The sequence below is a fragment of the Cygnus atratus genome, chromosome 12 (genome assembly GCF_013377495.2).
Source record: "Cygnus atratus isolate AKBS03 ecotype Queensland, Australia chromosome 12, CAtr_DNAZoo_HiC_assembly, whole genome shotgun sequence".
NCBI lineage: Eukaryota > Metazoa > Chordata > Aves > Anseriformes > Anatidae > Cygnus > Cygnus atratus.
Window position 1 is genome coordinate 1,479,997 of NC_066373.1, and position 21,951 is coordinate 1,501,947.

The 21,951-nt window shown below is 60.5% G+C and overlaps 1 protein-coding gene across 1 annotated transcript in view; it reads left to right on the forward strand.

Annotated features, from left to right (window-relative positions):
• The window catches only part of ANKRD11 (ankyrin repeat domain containing 11), a 124,891-nt gene that overhangs the window by 73,184 nt on the left and 29,756 nt on the right, over positions 1–21,951 (forward strand). The window contains 1 exon segment of the mRNA XM_050713289.1: positions 17,731–17,875. Coding sequence (XP_050569246.1) covers positions 17,789–17,875 — 87 coding nt within the window. The 5' untranslated portion in view covers positions 17,731–17,788.

The following is a 21,951-nucleotide window of genomic DNA, read 5'->3' on the forward strand; positions in this document are numbered from 1 at the left end:
CGTGTGAGGAAATCGCTCTAGTCCAAGGTACATCAGTGTCCCTTAAACTGAAAAAAACCCAACACGATCTGCCATTTGAACTGTGAAAAGATGTGGATATGTGTGTATACATACGTATTTTTTTCTGGTTGCCCGGTGCACGCCAAGTGTCGTAGATGACAACAAACATTTTCTTCCCCGGGAGATCACTTCTCCCACTGATATTTTTCCCCTTGTTTTAAAGGATGCTTGCTAGCGCTTGACCTAGTTTGGCTGTCATTACACCGTGAAGCGATGCGAGTGTTCACCTAACACAGCTACCTACATTTCTGTTCTCTAAGCAGGGCAACACCACGGTGCAGCCGTGCGAGCCGCGGAGCCGCACGAGGCACGGGAGGGAGCTGTGCGGGACCTGCTCCTTCCCTGCCTGCTCTCCATCGCGGGCAGCTGCGGGCTGGGGCGCTGGGAAGGGTGGGAGCGAGTGTGCGGGAGTAAAACCCCGGTTATAGCTCCTGCGCCCTGCTGGAAGGAAGAGATTTAGCTGATGGCACAGGTGTTCAGGCACCGCCGCGGGAAGCAAATGCCTGGGTAGCTAATTTTAGCATAAAATATAAATCTCGTTAATTACTGACTGTGTGAGAAACACTTAGGTCAGGGTTGTGAAAAGGCGCTTGCACCGCCTCGCTTCCTCCAACCCACCTGCAGCCCGAATGGCTGTGCAAGGTGAGCCTGGAGCCGGGGGGCCGTGCCGGGCACCCCGTGGGGCTCCGATGCCCTTTGGTGTCTGCTGGCGTGTCCCCGTGCGGGGCTGGTCCCCAATGGGAACAACAGCCCAGCGGGTGATTCCAGCTGTGGGCCTGGAGAGGGAGCATCGCCACGTGGCCGCCCGCCTTCCCAAGCCCTCGCTGTTCCCAGCACGCGATCCCTGAGCTCGGACGGGCCCCTTTCCACCGTTCCCGGCGCTGACTTTCCCAGCAAGCAGCTCGTTCCAGGTCAGTCGCCTTTGGATGGTTGTGGTCTTGCTGCACAGGTTCCTGTGGGGTGGATCTCTGCTGGTCACCGCCGAGGTTTCCAACGAGAACGGGGCAAAACCAGGTCGATGCAGCGTGCCGTTCCTACAACCAGCCCCTACAGCCCTGCCTGCGCTGCGGGGATGCCCCAGGCTGGGGGCAGCAGCAGCAGCAGGGGCTGCAGAGGGGCTGGGAACAAAAGGGGGACTGCGCCTTTCTCTGCGCCTTTCTCTGTGCCTTTCTCTGCGCCTTTCTCCGCGGGCTGGAGGGGCCGGGGGACATTGATATGCAGATCCGGCGTGGCGGAGCACCGCGGCCGCATTGTTTGGAAATGTCCACATGTCGGGTTCATGAAGCGACGGATAAAAGGAGCTAAGAGCGCTACGCTGTGCTGTAACACGGGGTGTGAAATGCTGCCGTGATGTAGCAATTTTCTAACACAACCCTATTTCCAGGAGGCCATGACCACTAAATTGCGCTGCGTATATAAAATTTTTACACCTTCCCAGCCTTCTAATTTTCTAGGGTACATTTTAAGGGAATTTTTTTGATAGTCTCTCCTATTGCGAGAATGATGCTAAAAACGTGGGGCTGATGCGAGGGTGACTTCTGTCCTGCTCTCCAGGGCCAGGCTGGCGTGCACAAAGGCAACGGGGAGGCTTTGTCACTGCCCAAAGCCCTTTAAGCGAGGTGGTCGCGCTTCGCCCTCGCCCCGAGAGCCGCATGGCCCTGCATGAGTGCTCCGCGCTGCCTTGGCTTCTGCGGGACGAGTGCTGCTGCGTGACCGCTGCTCTGGTAATGCCGTGAACCAGGGGTGAGCCTTCATTTGTTGTCACGGACGGATCACAGCTCTCCAGGGCGTGCCACGGGAAAACACTTTGCAGACTGAACGTGTTTTGAGCTGCCGGAGCCCATCTCCTAACTCTTGAGAAGAAAAAATGCAGCAAACCGGAGGGAAAGTTGGAAGGCGACGCCGAGTGCGGACGACCGCCCCGAGCGAGCGGCTCGCCGGGGTTTTGGTGTCGGTGCCACCTCGCACAGCCAGCCCCCGGCACGGTGCTGGGGCAGCCCGGCAGCGACAAAGCGGGCGGCTCGGGGCGGCGGCGCCGCGCTCCACGTAAGCCGCTCCTCCAGCTGCACGGCCGCGGCCAGGCGCTGCGGGGGCTGCCTGCCAGCAGCGGGCTGACACTGAGCAGGAAAGCTTGACGGCTCGGTAAAATTAGAAAAGAGCTTTTTTTTTTTAAAAAATGGTGCATTGAGACGTGTTATTAGAGCGCTGACCTGCCGGGCTCCGCCTCTGCTCCGGTGCAGGTACGGGGCCGCGCGCCCGGCTTCTCCCTGCGGGGTCTGTGCCGGGGGAGCCTCGGCCGAGGGCAGGAGGAGCGGCGAGGGCACGGGAGGTGGCTGGGGAAGGGAAGGGCGAATCCCACAGCACTGGGAATGAGGAGCCAGCAGTGGGTTGCAGAGGTAGAGCCGGGCAGGTTTGGGGGCCCAGGAGGCGATGAGTCCAGAATGGCATTGCGTGTTGTGCTCAAGTGGAAAAACGTCTGGTTCCTGCCCTGCCTCGGAGCAGCGCGGGCTTCCTGCGTGTGACACAGCTCCACGGTGCCAGGCACACCCCTGACATCTGCACAAAGAGGGAAACGTTGCTCTTGGTTTGCCCCTTCTAGAAAAGTCTTCTGTCCTGCCTTCTGCCCAGCTTCTCTGAGGAGCGCTGGGCTCTCTTCTGCCTGCTCTTAATAAATGGCTGCTGCGGCTCCCGGCCTCCCTTCCGCCGGGTGGCTGCAGATGGGACTCGCGTTTGGGGGCTGTAGCCACGCACATCCGCCTGCAGATTTGAGCTTTTAGTCTGGGAATCTAAATATAGCCCCGTGTGATCAAGTGCTCAGGACGAAATCGAGTAATCCATACTTGGGGCAGCTCCAGGGCTTAAAATTCTTAATAGCCTCGTTCGTGGGCTCTGCAGCATGCGCTGCACTGGGCGTGTTTCGGGAGTCAAGGTCTTTGCTCCTGACGGTTTCCTCTGGACAATGAGCAGCACGTAATAGCAGCGTTTTATTACATTCGTTTCACTCTTACTTTCCAAAGAATTCTTCTGATGCATTCAAGCTACCGGCCCTTTGGATGCTAATGGACTTCTGCTGGGATTTTGTTTTTGTTATTACGTAGCACCAGGGCTCCCATTTGCCGGGGCTTGGTATGAGGAATGCTCAGCCCTGAGACAATGCGCCCATTCAGGGGCCTGATACAAAGGGGGTGGACCGGTTATAATGGAAATTAGCATGCAAAGCCCCGGCCTAATCAATGCGTTTTGCTGGGTGTCTGCACGGCCCGCAAAGTGCTGAGCTGTTACAGCCCGTCCTGCACATCGCCGTGCTAAATCGAACGCGCTGCTCAAGTCGTGTTTAGAAAGCAGGAAAAAATCCCCACTTGTTGTCTGAGCAGGAGTGGGGTGCCAGCAAAACTGGTGTACGGAGACCCACACCATGTGATGTCCACAGCTCTTTCTGCCCGTCCTTTTTGAAGGGGCAGCCACCAGAAATGAGGGCCCTGGTCCCCTCCTTCTGTGTGCAGCCCCGAGCAGAGCAGGAGCACTGGGAGGCTGAGCCCGACGAGCCCGGTGCCGCGGTGTCACCGTGCTCTGCGAGGCATCACTCGCCGTCCTGAGGGCCGCAGATAAGCGCCGCCCTGCACCAGGCTGTCTGTGACCCTTTGGATTTTCTTGCAGCCCACGCGTGCTGCCCCTTGCTGCTGACTGTCACCACCGTCTTAGCGAGCCCCTGGCAGATGTTGTGTCTGCTGGGGAGGACCGCGCTGCCTCGTCCTCGCCCGGGCTTCAGAACGGCTCCTAAATGCGCTTCTGGCGACGCAGCTGGCTAGTGGAAAATGTACGGAAATGAGCGGTTCTTTGGGCTGAGCTGCGCAAATCCAGCGGGCTGAGGCATGAGCTGACCTGCCCTGCACCCCGCCGAGTGCGCAGGGGCGGCCTGGGGGAGGATGCGCAGCGGGTGGTGGCGATGGGGGGACAGGGCATGGTCCCATGTCAGTGCAACGAGGAGCAAGATCTGGGTCCTCCAGCATCCCATGTGTGCACTGCGCATCGTTCGGGTGCTCCCGCTGCCCGAAGCTTCCCCAGGGACCTGCCTGAGGTTCCTGTATCGTGGCCGTGACAAACCAGCGCTGCTCAGCAGGCAGGGAATGTTTCAGAGGGCGCTTTGGCTGCTCTTTTGCATCTCCGTGGCAGGATGGTGTTGTATGGTAGAGGAATTTGCAAAAGTTTGAGCCAGAGGAGCAGTAAGTCGAGGCTGTGCATGAGGTAAGCGTGACGTCCCAGAATTTACGGCAACCTTTTGCAAAGTGTCTTTGTCGGGAGCATGGAACAAAGCTCTGATGTGCTGGGAAGTATCCCGTGAAAGCAGTGCTTGGTTCTGCATTTGTTCTTCGATAGCACCTTTTGAGCTAACGCCGGAGTTATTGGTTATGGATATATGGGTATGGATAGTTTGGTATCCATCCCAAAGCGGGGAGCAGAGGCTCGGGTACGTCCTCGCAGGATCAGGGACAAATCACTGATGGGGCAGCGTGTCCTGCACGGCTCTGGCCAGGCCCAGGGACCTTGTTCGTCAGTGGCGTGGTCTGAGGAGGGGAGGAGGACACCAGGCCAGGTCCTTCGCTCTCCTTAACCTAGCAGAGGGCCAGGGCGCCCACATTTGCCCTCACTCAGATGACCAAATACCATGCGGATAACCCATCTTGCGGCACGCTTTGCTTCAGGCACGGCGTGGGTGGCAGCCGGGTCCTGCTCCTGGGTGGGAGCTGGCTCTGGGTGCAGCTCGGGCACGTTCGCGCAGTGCCGTGTGCCGGCTGATGGCCCTGCTGGCCGGGGCGGGCTCGCAGCTGTGCTGCGGATAATCTGCAGCCTGGATAATCTGGGGGCGGGCAGCCGGCCGTATTAGTGAGCCTCCGGGCCTGGGGGAGGCTGGGGGGCGACCCTGCGGTGCCAGCGCCGCAGGAGGAGAGGGGACCGGCAGGCTCCGTCGCTCGCAGCGCAGTGCCGAGGCCTGGCAGCGAGCGGCACCTCCCGGCACCCTCCGATTCGTGTGGCAAAAGCCGTTTTTAATCTGTCTCAATCTCAGTCACGAGTCTGTAAGGCAAAAGGGTTTATAGAGGCCGAAATGAATTGGGCCCATGCCCTTCGGCGCTGGGGGGGGCCGCGGTGCAGCGATTCGGCGTGCGGTAGCTGCCCGTGGGGTGTTTGCAGGCGCCACGGCGCGGGCAGCGTGGCGCGGGGCGGGTTTGTGAGTGAGCGGGTGGCAGCTCGGCCGCTTGTGGCTGGTGCCTGGCCTCGAGGAGCGCTGCCACCGGGGCTGTTTTCTGTGGGGCTCTGTTTGACCTCTGCCAAGCGGCAAACGGGCCGGGCAGCGCGGGGCTGAGACCTTGCCGTGCCCTCGGCTCGCACCGCGCTGCCGCTCTCGGATGGACCTGCACCCGTTGGCCACGCCGCCGAGATGACACAGGAGCCACGCCGTGGCCTGCGTTGCTGTCCGTGCGATAATGCCAGCTACCAGAATATCTCGGTGACGCCCACACGATAAGCCTGAGAGCGCAGCCGGGCTTCAGAGCATGTCCTCACCCGGCGGGGCCGTGCCCCGAGCTGCCCTGCTGATGGCAGTGCCGGCACGTGGCCACCCTCTGGCATCTCCTCGTCCCATCAGGGAGCTACGAACCAAGCCAAGCCATGGTCACCACCAGCAGCAGCGATTTTGGTGACCAAGCACCTACCAACCCAGCGTTACTTCGGGATGTGGTGTGTGGCTCCCTGCTCGGCCCTGGGGGCAGGAGCCAGGTTCTGCGGCACCGGCCGTGTCCCCGCGCTGCTGCTCGCTGGGTGCACGGCCCGGCTGGGCTGCTGCAGGACCAGGCTGGGAGCAGAACGGGGGAAAATACTGCAAAAACGTTTTAAACGTGGATAAGTTCCTTGGTCTGCGTGGTAGTGGGTGGTTGCATTGGAACGGCCGATGGAAAGGGGACGGAGCCACTGCTGGAGCGGCGGTTCGCGAAAAACAGAATAAACCTCTGTGTCAGCGGAAAGCAGATTGTTAAGAAAAAAGCTGAAAGCACCTGAAAATGTGCAGCATTGCCATAGGCGCTGGGGATCAGCTCTGGCGGACCACGGCTGGAGCCCTGCGGCTCAAGGGAGGCGAAGGGAGAGGGCGCGCGCCCTGCCCTCCCCTCTGACCCCGCTGGGTGCCAGGGCGCTGCCTGCAGCCTCTGCTCGGGTGGAACGGCTCACGCACTGCTAGCAGCAACCTTAACTCGGCGTTAAGATGTTTTACAAGTTTTTAAGGCTTCTTAATGGAAGTGGATGTAGCGGGTAGCTCTCAGCGGTGAGTAATAGGGAGCGTGACAGCCTTCCACGTCTCCTCGCCTCTTACTGTGCTGGAGAATTTAGCAGAGAAAAAAATGGAGAACCTATGAAACTCAGAGCCGGAAAATTTCACAGTGACGAAGAGTTTTAGGGTTGCTCAAAGGAATAAATAATGCCCATTTTCATAAAACAGCGCCAGGCGGTGGTCTCCATAAAGGGGCTATGTTGGGCCTGCCACTAAACACTTGGGGAGAAGAAACTCAGAGCATGCTGTGGGGCAGTTGCCCTTAAAGATTTCCTTGCTGTCCTTCACTTGCACGTCACGGCAGTGCTTTTCTTGCTGTTGTGTAACGCCGCTGCGTAGCCGGTTCGGATTGGAAGCAAATGGAGCTGGGCTGCGTGCACCTGCCCCAGCACCCGCGGGCAGAGCTGTGCGCGGGGCAGAGAGGAGGATCTGACAGTGGGAGCGCTTTCCCTTGAATTCTGGAGAAGCGGCTTCATGTGCAGCCTTGGTTGTGACTCACGCCCTTGGGCTGATGGCAGCAGCGGCGTGTTTCACTCGCCCTAAAACGAGGACAAAGCTCAGCTTAAAACCCCAATCACGTGCTGAATGAAGATGCGAAAGAGTAAGAATGGGAGAGAGAAAATACGGCAGGGCGAAGCACCCCGGCAGAGAGCAGCCGTGCCGAGAACAGGCACGGCATGGAGCTGGGGCAGCATCTGCATCCTGCTCCTGGGGCTGGAGCCTGCCCCGTGCCACGTAGAGCCCGTCCTGGATGTACCTGTCCTGGATGTACCCGTCCCGGCTGTACTCATCCCGGCTGTACCTGTCCTGGCTCTGCCTCTCCCATCTGTACCTGTCCTGGTTGTACCCGTCCTGGCCGTATCCGTCCCAGCTGTACCCGTGCCGGCGGCAGGGCAGGGCGGGCTCGACGTCTCCTCTGCTCCTGGGCTCGGTTTCAGGTGGGTTCGTGCCGCAGACACCGGTGGTGCCGCTGCGGGCTGCAGGGATGCGCCCCGGCACGGCTCAGGGTGCGTGTCCGTGCTGCGCGTGCTCCCTGCGTGTGTGGTCGGGGACAAAATGTCATGGCTCGTCACCGCTCGAAAGGGGGGGGCTTTATAAATTAGGAGAAAATTGTCTTCTGCATGATGTAGGGCTCTTGGCACTGAGCTCTGTGAAGAGTGGAAGCGTTGTTTTGGGTGATCTTTGATTCCATGTTGACTAAGACTATGGGAAACTGTAGTGGTGATTTCAAAAGAAAGGAAAAAGAAAAGCAAGCTGGATTAAACCTGCTGCTTAAAGCTGTTCTTCAAACCACAGGGGCTGCTCCAGCGTCCGAAGGGGTGGAGTGGTGCAGAGCAGCCGTGGGGAATCTTTTGTTCTGGGGAGGCCGAGGGGAGAGGGAGCAGGGAGAAAACACAACACAGCCTGGAGAGCTAATGCCAGAGGAACAGGTGACTTCACTTAAATCCTTGGGCTTAGCGAAAATGCGGTGTGATCAGCGCGGGTCATGGGGGAGCAGCCTGCAAACAGCCCTGCACAGCCCCGCGTCCCGGCAGGGCCTCTCCGTGGCTGTCTCTTAATGCCCTGAGGTCTGCTGTCCTCCAGGCAGCCCCCGCTGCTCTCCTTGACGAAGCCATGTCCCCCCAGCCCGGGGGGGCCGTAGGGGCCAGTGGGATTTCTAAAAATCGGGGTAATGCCCTGAATTCCCCAAGCAAAACCTCCAGCTCCGTAAGCGCGGATTCGCTACGTGTTAGTTGTGTGTGTCGGTGCGGGGAAGGGGCTGCTAACCCAGACCTGCAGCACGGATTAAGTGATTTTGTGCCCCGGTGTCGCTAAATCTCTGCTGCTGCTTGTCCGGCGTGTGGGGGCGGATTACCGGCACGGCTGCTGAGCTGAGGGATGGCTTTAATCCGGAGCAAAATAGCAGCCTGAACGCCCAGCGCACACCTGGGCTTCACCCACCACCAAGGGCACCTCGTGTGTGTTCCCAGTAGTTCCCAGTAACCCCGCTCCTGGGGCCCCCCGTGGCCATCTGGGAGCCCGGGGTTTCGCTCAGGGGTTTAGGTGTGGAGCAGGAGAAAGCAAAGCCTTGTGCAGGTGGTGGTTGGTGGGGAGAGGAGGCAAAGCAAGGGCAACGGGAGGGAAGCCCTTGGCTCGTGAGCTATCTCAGTGGCCAGTTTTACCTTGCAGATGTCTGGAGAAGGCGTGGGCTCAGGCAAGCAAACGAATCTTTGGGATAGAAAGGGAACAAAACGCAGCTCAGGAGTGGGCCTTCTGTTCTGAACGTACGAGGTGCCGGTGAACGGGCAGGTGCGAGGCGCTCCGGCTGTGCTGGCCTCCCACCCCTGGGGGTTAACCTGCGGGTTAATCATTACTGGGATGTACTTTCAGGCAGGTTGTTTGCTCTCCCTCCTCACCGTGTGCAGGAGCAGGTAATGAAATTAATTCGTGCACTGAGCGAGCCCGTACAGCTGGCTTCGGCCGGGTCGCCGCGATGCTGAGCTGGTGCTGGGGCTCATGCAGCCGGGAGGAAGGCTCCTGCAGAGCCTCCCCGTGCAGGGCACTCAGCTCGGCTCATGCCCATCAGCCCTGGAATTCCAGCAACGCTCCTGCAGATTGTGCAGCTTGTGTTACCGCCAAGGACCCCGCTGGTGAATTAAGATGTCACGTCGCACCCTTCCCTTTAGGGAGTGACCCCTGTCCTCCAGCTGCGGGGCTGGGGTCCGTCCAGGAGCACCCGGGTGGCCGTGGGGCCGTGCTCCCGGCCGGGTGCTCCCGGGCGGGCCGCATGTGGTTGGGGTTGGGAAGTGCAGCTCCTGGTGTTTTCCACCCCTTCACGTTGTGCTTGCCGGGAGGCACGAGGGGTTTGCAGGCATGGGCCTGGCTGAAGGCACGGTTCTGTGCTCACAGCCTACGCCAGCTCCGTGGCCGCTCGGCACCGCTGGGACCAAGCTTGGCTTGGCGGCGGCACCAGCCACATCCCTGCTGGCCCGGAGGCTTGGTCCTGGGGTGATGGGGGCAGCAGTGGGTTTTGCCTGTGTCTGGAGCCTTCTGCACATGGGCGCTGCGGTGCTTGGAGGTGGTAAGGGAGGACCTGAGGACGTCTCCGTGCCTGCTGTGGTCCCGGTGCCTGCCCAGTGCAGACCCGGGGCTGAGCATACACATACCACAGTGCTGCTCAGGCTGTTTCGACCTCTGTGTTCATGGTTCACCGGTGTTTTCAACCCTGCTTGATTTTTCAACGGGTGTTAAAAAGCATTTTAAATATATATATATATATGCGCACATTGTACATGCTGTTACAAAATGGTAGCTCTATAACACATTGTCCTACTCGGTGCGTGGGGGAGAGGCTGTGTGTGCGGGCAGCTTATTAAGGCGAAAGTCAGCAGAGCTCGGAGTTGTGAGGAGCGGGGCCGTGTCCCTACAGAAGCGATCTGTAAAAGCAGGCCCCGCTGTACGGCTCCCATCGCTCCCGCTCTGATGACATGTTCGACAGTGGCTTTGTAGAGAAAATTGAATTTCCCCTTTACAAGAACATACTCGTTTTGGTAAGTGCGTTCCCGTGCCTTTACATAGAGCAGATCACCTTCAAAAGCGCTGCGATGTGAGAGATGGAGGCGGAGGGAGGAAAGAGCACGGCCGCAGATTTGTGAAGAATTAACCCCGGTTCCACTCTCGGCACACCAGCAGCAGAACCGCGCCGTGCCCGAACCTTTCCCTGCCTCCACCAGGCAGCGGGCGTCCCCTTCGTCCGGGCACGTCTCCGGGGGACCCCGGCAGTGGCGTCGGGCAGGGCCCCAACAGAATCCACCACGAGCCCCTTTCCTGCAGCACGCCGTGTCACGCACCACCGCCGCGGTCTGCCGGCGGCAGCCGTGCCGGGATGATGTGGGAAATCCTCCGTGCCCGTCCTCGGAGAGCGCAGGGAGCCGGCTCGGGGAGCAGCAGCGCGTGCGGTTCTGTGGACCCCATATGTGTGCTACAGATGTCCCGCAGCAGCCCGGGGCTCTGAACCCAGCACCAGCCTCCCCCGCTGCTGGTCACTGTGCTCAGCGCTGCGTGGTGTGTCTGCAGCAGGGCTCCCCGGGCCAGCCCAACCTTCACATGCCCCGGGCTCTTCTCCCCCAGATCGGTTTCATGCTTACAGACTTCAATGTGAGCTATGAACCAATCTTTCCCGTCTCTCGAGGGGAAGCATCACATGAGTTGGGTGTTCCTGCCGCAGTACAATGGGTCTGCAGCTTTGATGCATTGTCCTAAACTAGTTCTTGGCGGCGGGGGGTTTGGCTGCCCTACCTTGTGGTGGGCAGAGCCGCCTGCGAGTGCTGGAGGTGGGAGGTCTCCGTACGGCACGGGGACTGGTGCGGGAGAGGGAAAAACGCCTTCAAGCAGGAGCCCGGTTTAGGTGCCTCGGATGTCCTCTGGCTGGTTTTGCAACCAAGAGGAGTTGGGCAAGAAGGAGGAGGAAGAGAGGTGTTCTGCTGAGACTGCTGTGCTCGTTCGCGCTCGCGGCTGGGAGATGTTACTTACGCTGTAGCGACGTGGTGGCCTGAAATGAGTTCGTACATGGACAAGCATTTGTTTGGGTCCCTGCGGCTTGGGCACCGGGTCACTGCTGCCTGCGAGGCTCGAGGGCGGTCCCAGAGCTGGCCCTGCTGCGAGGGCTGCGGCACCTTCTGCAGCGTGTCTTTGCTTTCCTTATTTCCCACGTAATTAACGCGGTCGGTTGTTGTCTCCTCTCAGGTTTAGGGACACGTTGGAGTTGGTTGGGGTTCTGTGTAGTAAAAGCTGGCCTTTGTGTTGGACTTTCAGACGCTGAGGCATGTAACGAGGTTGGACAGCACCGGAGCAAAACTGCTTTGGGGTTTTACTGCGGTGCGTGTCTGTGCTCCCTGCGTGCGTGTCCATGCACGTGTGCGTGTGTATATACAGAGGGAAGTGCTAGCAGCGTGTCAGAGTAACTTATTTAAATAAAATGACCCAAACCTCGCACAGCTGGCTCCAGGCAAGCTGCAGAACCCTCCCGAGCCTCCCGTCTGCAGACGAGCAGCAGCTGGGCTCGCCCCAGCACTGCTGTGGAGGACGTCGAAGCGCACGGACGAGGCGGTTGTGTCCTCCTCCGAGGGGATTTGGAAGGGTCCGTGGGCACATCGTCAGGCAGGGCGGGAGGTCCTGGCCCTGTGCGTGAGCTGCTGGACCCGGCAGCTGGCTCTTGCACAAAAACCTGCGTGTGCACGGGCGGTAAGTGTGTGTTCCTGTCCCGCAGCTCGGGGACGGGGCGGCGAGGCTGGAGAGCCACACGTGGGGCCCGCTGGAGGCCGTGGGAACTCACGGCCTCCCCGGGTGTCAGAGCAAAATAACATCTTGCCGTTGCGAAACGCAGCTCTGGCCTCAGCCCGGCCAGTTACAGGCAAGCCTTTATCCCAGGGAGCACCCAGATCTGTGGTGTTCGTTACGTTTTATCCAAATAAATCAGCCAACGGAGAATCCACGTGTGTCCCTGCCGGCGGGACCTCCAGGAGAGGTGGGAGCAGCGGGGACGTGGAGGCTCGCCTCGCGCTGAGCCCGGCTGCAGGCGGGGTGCTCCTCGCTCCTCTCGCTCCTCAGGGTGAGCTGCCTGGCTGGGGCTGCATTTTTTTCCTCCTAGACACGCAAAAAACACTTCCTGTGCAGCCTGCTTAAAGTTAGCTCTGCTGATCGCTGTCGTTGCACCGGGCTGTTTTGCGCAAGTCCTTTGGACTTTCGGTGGGGGAGATGGGTTTGGGCTGCAGCTTGCCCTGGGTCGAAGCCCGACGTGTTCTGAGCGTAGCGGAGCAGGGATGGGCACAGCGCAGCGACCTTCCCCTCTGGCAGGATTTACCGATCCCGAGCCTCCCTGCGATCACACCAGGACGGTGGCTGGCTCGTGAGCAGCTCCTGCACCGTGTGGCACGGGGCGATGGGGCCAAATCTGCTCCCACCGTCCTGCAACGCGCCTCCTCCGAAGGTTTCCCTTCGCTGCCGATCCTGCTCCGAGACCGCAGCTCGGAGAACCGACTGAAACTACAGTTTTGTAACCTTGGCCAGAAACCAGATAATCGGCGGCATCCAGCAATGTAGCAATAGCAAGAGGCAGCTGCACGGAGATAATTGAGGGAAGGGTTTGTGGGAAAAGCTGCTCCCGGAGAAACCGCACGGACAGAGCAGTCGCTTGTGGTTTCGGGCCAGGGCTCGCTTTTATTTCAGCGCCGTGTATCCTGAGAACGGGCCCGTCTGGAATATTCTGAATCACAGGGAAGCAGGGCAGAAATTTCCAAACGTAATCTCGTTAAGTAGCAGCACTCAATGTAACAGAGAAACTCGGAGCCGTCACCTTGATTTTAGCCCAGTGCCCAGTGTTGGGGCTCGTGCAGAGGACATGTGGGGCTGTGCCTTGAGCTGAAGCAGCTAGCGGGGATCGCTTCGGGTAGCAAGTTGTGGCCAGAAAACCACCAAGGAGTTCAGCTCCCGCGGTGCCCGGCCAGGCTCTGAGCATCCTCTTGGCTGTGGTCCTTGGGGACATGAGTGCACGTCCACAAACCCGCACCGCTCGGCACACTGAGCTTCGCGGCTGCTTTGCTTTATTCAGGGGCCTAAGAAACACCAGGAAGACGCATTTATCCCGCGAGTGATCAAAATGCTGATAGCTGCTTTAGTTCTTCTTGCTGCAAGAAGTTCTTCTTGCAGGGACCGCCAGATGCGAGCAGTTGCAGGCGCATCGGGAGGGGTGACCCCACCGCTGCGGTGGGGCTGGCGCAATGCATGTCTGAGAAAGGCAGAAGGAAGGAGGTTATTTATGGTGGGGACCGGGCACTAGGAGTGAGAGAAGGGACTAAGAGGGGAGAAAAGATGTTTCCTGTGTAAGGACCCGCAGTAAGGAGCAGCATCCCCGTCCAAAGGCCAGTGCAAAAAAGCACCGGGTGTCCCAGGGACAAGAAGGAGGGAGCTGGGTTGAAGCTGAGGGCGCAGGGGCTTTGGGACCGGGGTAACCCCGATGTGACTGCCGGTGAACTTGCTTCCAGCCAGCTGCCGTCAGGCCGGGGGCGATGCCGAGGTCTCGGTGCTTTCCTCGTTTTGGCAGTGGCTATAGGAGCAGCACACCGCGCTGCGGTACCTTATTAATAGCCAATCCTTGCGATCGCCCGTTGTGAGGCTGCTAAATGAAACGCACCTGTGTTTGCACTGCCTGGCTCGCAGGCCTCCCGCTGCTCCCGTGCTCGCTGTCGATGGCAGACGAGCACGGACTTTACTCTTCCTGCATCGAAGCGGAGCACAAAGCGCGATTGTTCCTCCTCCCGGAAGGCGCGCGTCCCGCCGCCGCACGAAGCAGCTGGAGGCGCTCGGCCCGAGGCGCGAACCCTGGGGCCGAGGGGCAGGGGAGGGACCGGCACAGGGCAGTCGGGCAATGCTGGGAGCGCATCCACGGAGCAGCGTGAGCAGTGCTCAGCCCGAGGGACGATGATGGTGGCTTTTGGGCACGCAGCCGGCCGGCGGCCGGGCCGGGGCTTCTGGTAGCGCCTGAATCAGAAGGGCGATGGAGAAGCACCGTGAAAGTCCGCAACTTCTGGTCCTGTCCCCACGCTTCCCAGCAGGTGGAGGTGTCAAAGTCTGGACGTGATCTATTTGAATTGTTATTTTGAGGCGATTTTTAAAGATTTGAGGACACGTGTTTTTTTTCTGGGACGGAGTCCTCAAAAGGAGCCTGAGTTTTAGAAATTTCGTGTTTCGACAGGGCTTGTTCCTATTCCAGCCTTTACAGACCAAACAAATGTGTTGGGTTTGCGCAAATAACGTCTGCGCCTCTAATTCCCATCCTTGTGTTGGAGTTTTTCTGTAGTGGGTAAGAGCCTACAGCCAGCTTTTTTCTTATTGTCTGGCACTTGAAGAAGTCGGCACAATCTTTCTTACTCCAAGCTGGCAGGGTATGGGCGAGCTCCGACGCACGGATCCTGGGCGGGAGCTACTTCGTCGTGGCTTCGGCTGGAAGCGGCCGGAGCCCGGCTGTGCCGCGCGGGGCCGGGACAGGAGCGGGGCTGGCAGGGGGCACAGGGCAGGAATCCGTCCCGCGACCTCGTGCACGGCTCACGGCGCCAGGAGCTTCGGCACGGTTTGCATTTCCTCTTGCGTGTCGCCGATACGGGCGTTGCTCGTCACAGTGTCTTTGGCCATGAAGACCTTGACCCGCGTGGGTCTGCCCGCTCTGCTCGCCGGGGTTCTCCCCTCCTGCGGAGCTCGGGGGCGTGTGGGCTGCTCCCATCGCCTCTTCCCAGCGGCCCCCCGCCGCTTCCAGCAGCCGGGGCGCGGCCGAGCGCTGCTCCCCGTTGTGTAACGCGGAGGGGCGGACGGCTCCCCCACCCCTCCTTCCTTTCCCTTTTGGGACCAGCGCTTCTGAGGTCCTCCACAGACGCGTTTGGTCTCAGTGTGTGGCTTTGGGCTTGGCGTGCCCCGGGCGAACCAAACAACATTTCCAAGGCTTCCTTGCCCCGAGAAGGGGAGAGGAGCGTGCGTCTGTGCGTGCGTGCCGTGAGACACTTCGGGGCTCAGACTTCGGGGCTGTACCTGGGGCTGCTGGACGGGGCAGGGCGCGCTGGGTGAGCACGGGCTGCCCCTCTCCTCCCGGCGATCCCAGGGGAGGCGCGGGGGACCCGGTATCGAAAGCGACTCGCAGGGCACGCAGGAAGGGCTGCGAGCAGGTCGGAGGGGCTGGCGTCACCGCGTGCAGCGCGCGGGGCTCGCACCCTGCCGAAGGTGGAGCGCGGCAGCGCCCTGGCCGCCGGCCAGAGGCAAAGAGCTCCTTTGTTTTCCCCTAGGAGTGCGAGGGATTATATTCCGTTGAGCTCACTTGGTCTCCCACTTCTTATTGTGCGGCAGACATGTAATCATCTCGTTCAAGGAGCTTAGTTAATTGTTTACAAAATAGAAGCGGTGGCGATGGGCTGCGGGGAGGCAGGCGAGCGAGGCTGGTGGCGTGCGGGAGGCAGGGGGGTGCTGGGGCTGGCCCAACTCCGCCGGGGGGGTCCGGGGCCGGGCAGCCCCCGGCCGGCAGCGCAGCGCTCACCTCCCCGCACCTCCTGCGAGCAGGGAGGCTGCGTTGGTAATTGTTGTGCAAATGCAACGCTCCCTGCAAGCTGTGAACCAGGCCAGTGCTCTGTTTACACGGAGAGGCAGCCAGCTTTCCAAGCGTAATGAGTCAGCTCGCCGAACAGAAGGGGCGCAGAATTAATCTGGCATCCGTCTGGCCTTTTCTCAGCTGAGCAGGTTTGCCGGAGCGCCACGTGAAGAGGTGGCTGCCCCGGCTGCAGGCGGCCGCGCCGACAGCGAGAGCGGGCAGAGGGTTCGAGAAGGCGCCGGCAGCGTGCGGGCCACGAGGCGAGGCGCTGGGAACGGGGACCGCAGCGTGGGGCTGGGTTTCGGCGTCGGCCGCTGGGAGCAGAGCGAGCTCGCGAAGGGCAGAAAGCGGAGCTGTTTCCTTTTAGGCTCCTTTACCGAGTGCACTGAGATCTCCAGCGCCAGGCGCAAGGCATGGGAATTTCCACTGCGCGGACTTTCGGTGGCTACTGGAGCAAATCCCTGGGGGTGGGCGACTGCGCCGGTGGCCTCGACCCCGCTGCTCGCACCGGCACGCGCTCGCTCTGCCTCTGCCTGCGCTGCAATGAGGGCCAGGGGTGGGACCGAGGGGACAGTCCCCAGCCTGGACAAGCCAGGTAACGACCGGGAGCAGCTGCTCTGCCAGGAAAGGGCTGGGAGAAGCCGTGGAGCGACGGCTTCGCTGGGGCTCGCCGCTGCCACGAGGGCTTGACGTGATGAGGAGCAGAAATGCGGGGAGGCAGATTTTGCCTCGCCTCCTGCTCGCGCGAGAGCCAAGGGCTGGGGCTGCTGAGGCTCAGCGCCGCCTGGAGCAGGGGGATGTGGAGAGGCCTCGGTGCACGGAGCCGCGGCAGGAGGAGGAGGGCGCCCAGCCCCGGGACTCCTCGCGCTGTCTGTGCCATGCTGTGGGGCTGGGAGGGGGCTGGGAATCGCTTCTGAAATCCCTTTAAAAAAAAAAAAAAAAAAAAACCAACGCCAAAAAAAAACCAACCCACAAACCAACCCAAAGGGCTCTGAAGTCTGTGAAGCGTAAATGAGCCGCTTGAATGACGGCGGGATTTCCAGGGCGCTTCTAAAAGGCAGCACTGAGGAAAACACTCCTGGGGGGACCCCCAACGCCCGGCCCCGCTGCCTGCTGTCCCCGTGGGGCACCCGGTCCCCATGGCTGGGGCTACCCCGGCTCCTTGGGACCCGTGGGGTCCGGGCCGTGGTGCCCAGCCCGGGCGGGAGGCTCCGGCTCGGCGCGGCTCCTGCCTTCCCCCTGCCTTCCTTCTTTTTTCCTTCTCTCTCCCCGCCCCCAGGATTCCCAGTCTTGTGATGCAGCCCTGCGTGACTTTGTTCCTGGACAATTTCCTGCAATTGTAGCCGTGCAGAAAGCCAGCCGCTGTTCTCAGAAGTTAATGGGTGCAGCGCGTAGCCTTGTCAGGTGGCGATTAGCTGGGGAAGAGTTTGCAAGCGGTCGCTGTTTGCGCTGCTTCGGTGCAGGCGCAGCGAGACCTGTGCCGCAGGAGTTGCCGTGGGTCGCTGCGCTGAGCTCCGCTGCTGCACAGATGCTTTTTAGCCTCTGCTCTCAGGAGAGGAGATATTTTTGTTCACCTAAAAAGGCCTCGCCGGCCTTGGCTGCAGCCCGCCTTTCTGATCCCTGTTCCAGCTCATGCTCCGCTGTATTTCAGATGTCAGTTGTCTTTTCAGCCCTGTAACCAGGCAACACATGGCAGGAGCCGGGAGCGCTTTGTTATTCCCCGAACTGCCTTACCTAGGCCAAGGCGCCGCGGCCACGCCGGTGCGAGGGTGAGGAGCCCGCGGCCAGCGCCTCGGGAGCGCTCTGCCTCGGGGCGTTTTTGAACCCGGTTACGAGACGAAAGCGCGGAATCGTGTTTGGGGAGCAGGTTTTGGAATCCGGAGAGGTGCGGGCGGTGCTGCGGGTGGCCGGGAGCGAGGCCGACACGGCCGGGGTCTGTCCCGTCCCACGGCCGTGCGCTCGGGGCGATGCTGCAGCAGAGGAGCAGGAGGAGGTTGCTCTGTCTGGGCGCAGTCCTTTCCAGGCTTCCCTTGCACGTGAAACGAGTTGGGTTTGCAGCGACAGGTCCCAGCCTGCTGCCGCCCGGCAGCGGTTTTACCCGCGTGTAGGTGCTCTGCCGTCCCGGGGCTGCCCTGGAAGAGCTCGGTGCGGGTTTATCCCCCGGGAAGTGTCTTGCCTTTCTCCCCAGTGGAACGATCCTTTTGTGATGTCTGACTTGTCTTTTCCTCTCTCTAAACAGACGGTTGATGATGAGGCGATGGCAGCATAAATGAAGATCAAGTAAGGAAGGCAGAACGATGCCCAAGGGTGGGTGTTCTAAAACACCACAGCCAGAAGATTTCTCTCTCAGCAACGACATGGTGGAGAAACAAACGGGGAAAAAGGTAGCGTGGCTTGTTTACTTGCCTTCCTTTGGGGATGCTGCCCCTTGTGCCTGATGGCTTCAAGTTGTGACAGTGTTTCAGACGGCAGCAGCTTGCCTCGGGCTGCTACCACCTGAACCCAGTCTGTTTGGGCACTCTGCTGGCAGATGAGGTCCACTTTATTTTCCTGGCGGCCGTAATACTTCCTGGGAAGTGCTACAGCCGCATAGCCCTGCCTCGGAGGAGCCGTGGGGGTGTTGGGAAGACTCTTCCAGAAGGACTGGGTGTTTGTAAGGCTTCCTGCTAAGCCATGGAAGGACCAGACAATGCGGCGATCTTGTATGTGTGTGCCATGCGAGGGAGCAGATTCTCCTCTGGCTGGCTGCACAGCGTCTGGGTCAGACGGGGCTGGTCCTGCTGCACCCAGCGCTGGGTGCTGAGCGTGGCCTGGCCGGGAGCTGCTCTGCAGAATTACTGCTTGGGGGGGGGGGGTTTATGTGGGGTGTTCGGGTTCTGACCGGGCCTGAGAGGAGGCCAGAGTTTAAGGGTAAATAAACCCATGCTTCTCCCCTTGTTTCCCACACCCCGATGCTCATTTTGTTCCAGCCCTGCGCTGTGCCTCCCCTCGCAGCTTTTTCAGGCCCTTCCCAGTGTATGGGTAGCTCCCAGTAAACACTTCTGCAGAAAGCTGCGCTCAGATGTTACCTTAAAACACAAATTTAAACCCACCCCTTTTGTATTCTGCTATGGAAACAAACACCACCCGCCTCCCTTTCACCCCCTTGCTCCTGCTCCTCGGCACTCCCCGGGGAGCGTTTGGCAGCCCCGGTCGTGGTGCTGAGCTTTGTCACGGCAGGGGTGCTGTGCCTCGTGCTCTGCCACTTCCCCCAGGGTCCGACGGGTTGCGGTGGCAGTGCCGCTTCTCTCTGCGCGGGGCGCGAGGTCGTGTTATTGACAGGAGGAGGGAGATGACAAACAACCGGCGGGGAAATCCCAGGCAGAAATGCAGTTTTCGCGCACGCTCGTGGCATCGGCCCTGTTCCCCTTTCTGCTGCCGTGCGCGCGTGCAGATCTGTTCTGGGATCCACGCCGAGGGGTTCGCTGCTCCCACGCCGGGAGACACCAGCATTTACCTGGGCGAATGGGGCTGGAGCCCAGGGAACGCAGATCCGGGGTTTTGTGGTGCCACGTAAGGAGCTTGCTGTGGGCGCAGGTGCGTCGGGAGGGAACGGATCGGTCGTGGTGTGAGTCAGCGCCCATCCTCCTGCGCCCGCTCCCCGCAGCTTGAAGGCCGCGGGTTATTTACGGGCAGGGGGCTGGAGAGATCCCTCCGGCTAAATGACTCGGACACAACCCATTTCATGCTTCCCGTCGAAAGGCGTCAGCACGGGTGGGGAACAGCCCTCCTGCTCCTCGGTTCTGGTCTCAGCAGAGGAGGAGCTCGCGGGGTTTGTCCTCCAGGCCCCGAGGTGCCGTGCCGGAGGACGCGGCGCAGCGACTCGCCCCGCAGCGAACCGCCCCGCGTCCCGCTGGCGCTGGGCCGCGGTGACTCAGGGCGAGAGCACGCGGCCCTCGGGCCTCCCGCGTCCAGCCGCCGCTGTACCTGCCTGTCCCGGAGGCCGCTGCTCTCCATTTATCTTGCGTTTGTCAACACTCGCAAAGGCCGAGGTGGCGACTTGGCACTGGGGGCGGGGGGGGCCTGGAGCGCGGTGCCGGGGCTCCACCGCTGCCTCCAGGCTCTCCTTCACCACCGCCTTAGCACGGGCACGGAATGGAGTTTGCACACTCGCCGTGCCTCTCTGCCACGGAGCAGGGGGTGAGGGCGAGCCCCTCCTGGCTGTCAGGGCCCGGGGGGGCCCCGGGGGCTGTGGCGTGGGGCTGGGCCTGTTGGTGGCCGCCGCAGCCCGGCGGGGCCTTATAAGGGCTGCTGCTGTGCTCAGCCCTGCCCGGCCCTCGGCCGCCGGCTCCGGCGCGGCCCGAAGGGCGGCTGAGAAGTATGCGCGCCTTATATGAGTAATTCCGCGTCTGCCGCGGCTCCGCAGAGCCCCAGCGAGGACGAGAGCCCTCGCTGAAACCATTTCCTGACGTTCCCGGGTCCCACACGGCTCGCTGTGGGCTGCGGCAGGGGATTTCTGTTCGGGGGGGGGGGGAAATGCTTGACGTGCACGGTCTGAGGTGCGCGTCCGCTGCGGTGTCAGACTGCACACAGAGCAGGACGGTGCTGGGCCCGGGTTTGGGGCTCGCTCTTTTTCCTCCCCCCTTGTCCTGCTTCCAGCAGAGGGAAGGCAGTCCTGCCTGCCTGCTGGGGCTCCTCGCGCCGCACAGAGCGCGGGGCACGCGGGTGCTTTGAGCCAGATGTGAGCGAGGCTGAGCAGCCCCCGGTCGCTGGAGGGTACTCTGCTCCCGCCAGCCTCCCCGAAGGAATTCAAACCCGGTCGTCTCCGTACTGTGAATGTTTTGTTGCAGCCTCGATCGTGATGTGTTCAGACTGTCTGAAACTTCACACGCTGTCCCCTGGTTTTGGAAAGGCCCCCAGGGACGCGGTGGCTCCACCACGTCCCGCGTGCCCTCTTGGTGGCCAGGTGAATTCTGCCCGTCCCCACTTGCACCGCAGGGCATGAACCCTCCTCTGCTCCCCGGCGGGGCTGGCTGGGAAACGACGGTGTGCTGCTGCGTGACCGCAGGGAAGCTCCCAGCATCGCGTGCTTGCTGCACGGCTGCGTGTGCTGGGCATCTCCGGCAGCACGCGTGGTCCTCCTGGGCTTCCCGCGTCGCCGCTGCCGCTTGTCCTGGTCGCTGCTCGCTTTTTACGAGTGGTGCAACCTGAAACACTTTCGACTCATTTTGGAGAACAAAGGGCGCCGGGGATTTCCACGCAAGGCTTTGCATAAGCGGCTGGGATGTGAGTCAGGTTCTGCTGGTGGTGCCGCGAGAGCACGGCGCAGCGCCTGGCAGCAGAGGCAGCAGTCCTGCAGGTCTGCGGGCACCGACAGCACCGCTCTGCTGTATGGACAGAGGAAGAGGAGGCTGCAGGTACACGGCCCTGCCTGGAAAGCAGACTGTACTCACCCCACTTCTCTGCTGGACGTCCACATTGGCTTGCACAGGGTTGTGCGTGGCTCTCTTACAGAATTTTGCGTCTAAAAGAGCTACGTGGTTATTTCTGCCCTGAAAACCTGAGTTTGGATAGTCAGCTGGCCTAGACTGAGTTGTGCATGAGGACAGAAAGGGGCATTTGTTCATATATGCCATAAATGACCCGAGCAGATTGCTGTCAGTGTCTCTCTTGCTGATCAGAGATGTCTGTGTGAAGAGGAGCCAGCACGGTGCTGCTGAGCACCTTGCCCTCAGCTCCAACGCATGGCACCCGATAGCAATTCATGGTGCACCCTTTTGCTATAGCAAGCCTAACTCGAGGAGGCTTCACGTAGTAAATTCGTGTATTCATATAGTAAATCTTACTAATAACGTAACGTGGCGGTTGGGGATTTCTCCTGAAGTCATGGTCTGCTGTGTCCCCTTTGCAAGGTGTCTTTTCTTAGCACCGACAAAAGCGAACCTGTTTTTGTTGCGGAGCTCTCGGCCGTGCCCCCGTGCCCCCAGCTCCCTCCCTGGCCATCAGCAAGAGGCGCCTGACTGCCGAGCGCCCCGCGCCTGCGTTGCACGTGGGTGCTCCTACTCATTTCTCTGCAGCATCGATTCATTTGGATTTGTTCCTTCCGTGAAACCCGATTCTTGCACCTTTCGGATGAATCAGAGCTTAGCCGAGACACGAGATGACCTAAAAGTGAAAACGGCTTTTACTCAAGAAAAGAACTACGTTCTTCATTACAAGATTGGAAATAATTACAGAAGTAAAGCTTAAAATAAGAAAACGAAAGCAGACATTATCTTCAGGAACGTTCCTCTCCAAGCTGCCTTAATTTCTCTGCGGTGGCTTCACTGCAACATCTGCAGGCCGCCTCAACAGGCCACTGCTTTCTGGGGGAGCGAAATTTGGATCTTCCTTGCTCCGACTAGAATAAAAGGTTACCATCGCGCTGCTGAACAGATTAATCTTCAAAGCGGGGCTGGGACTTCGTTCCTGGTGGTTAATT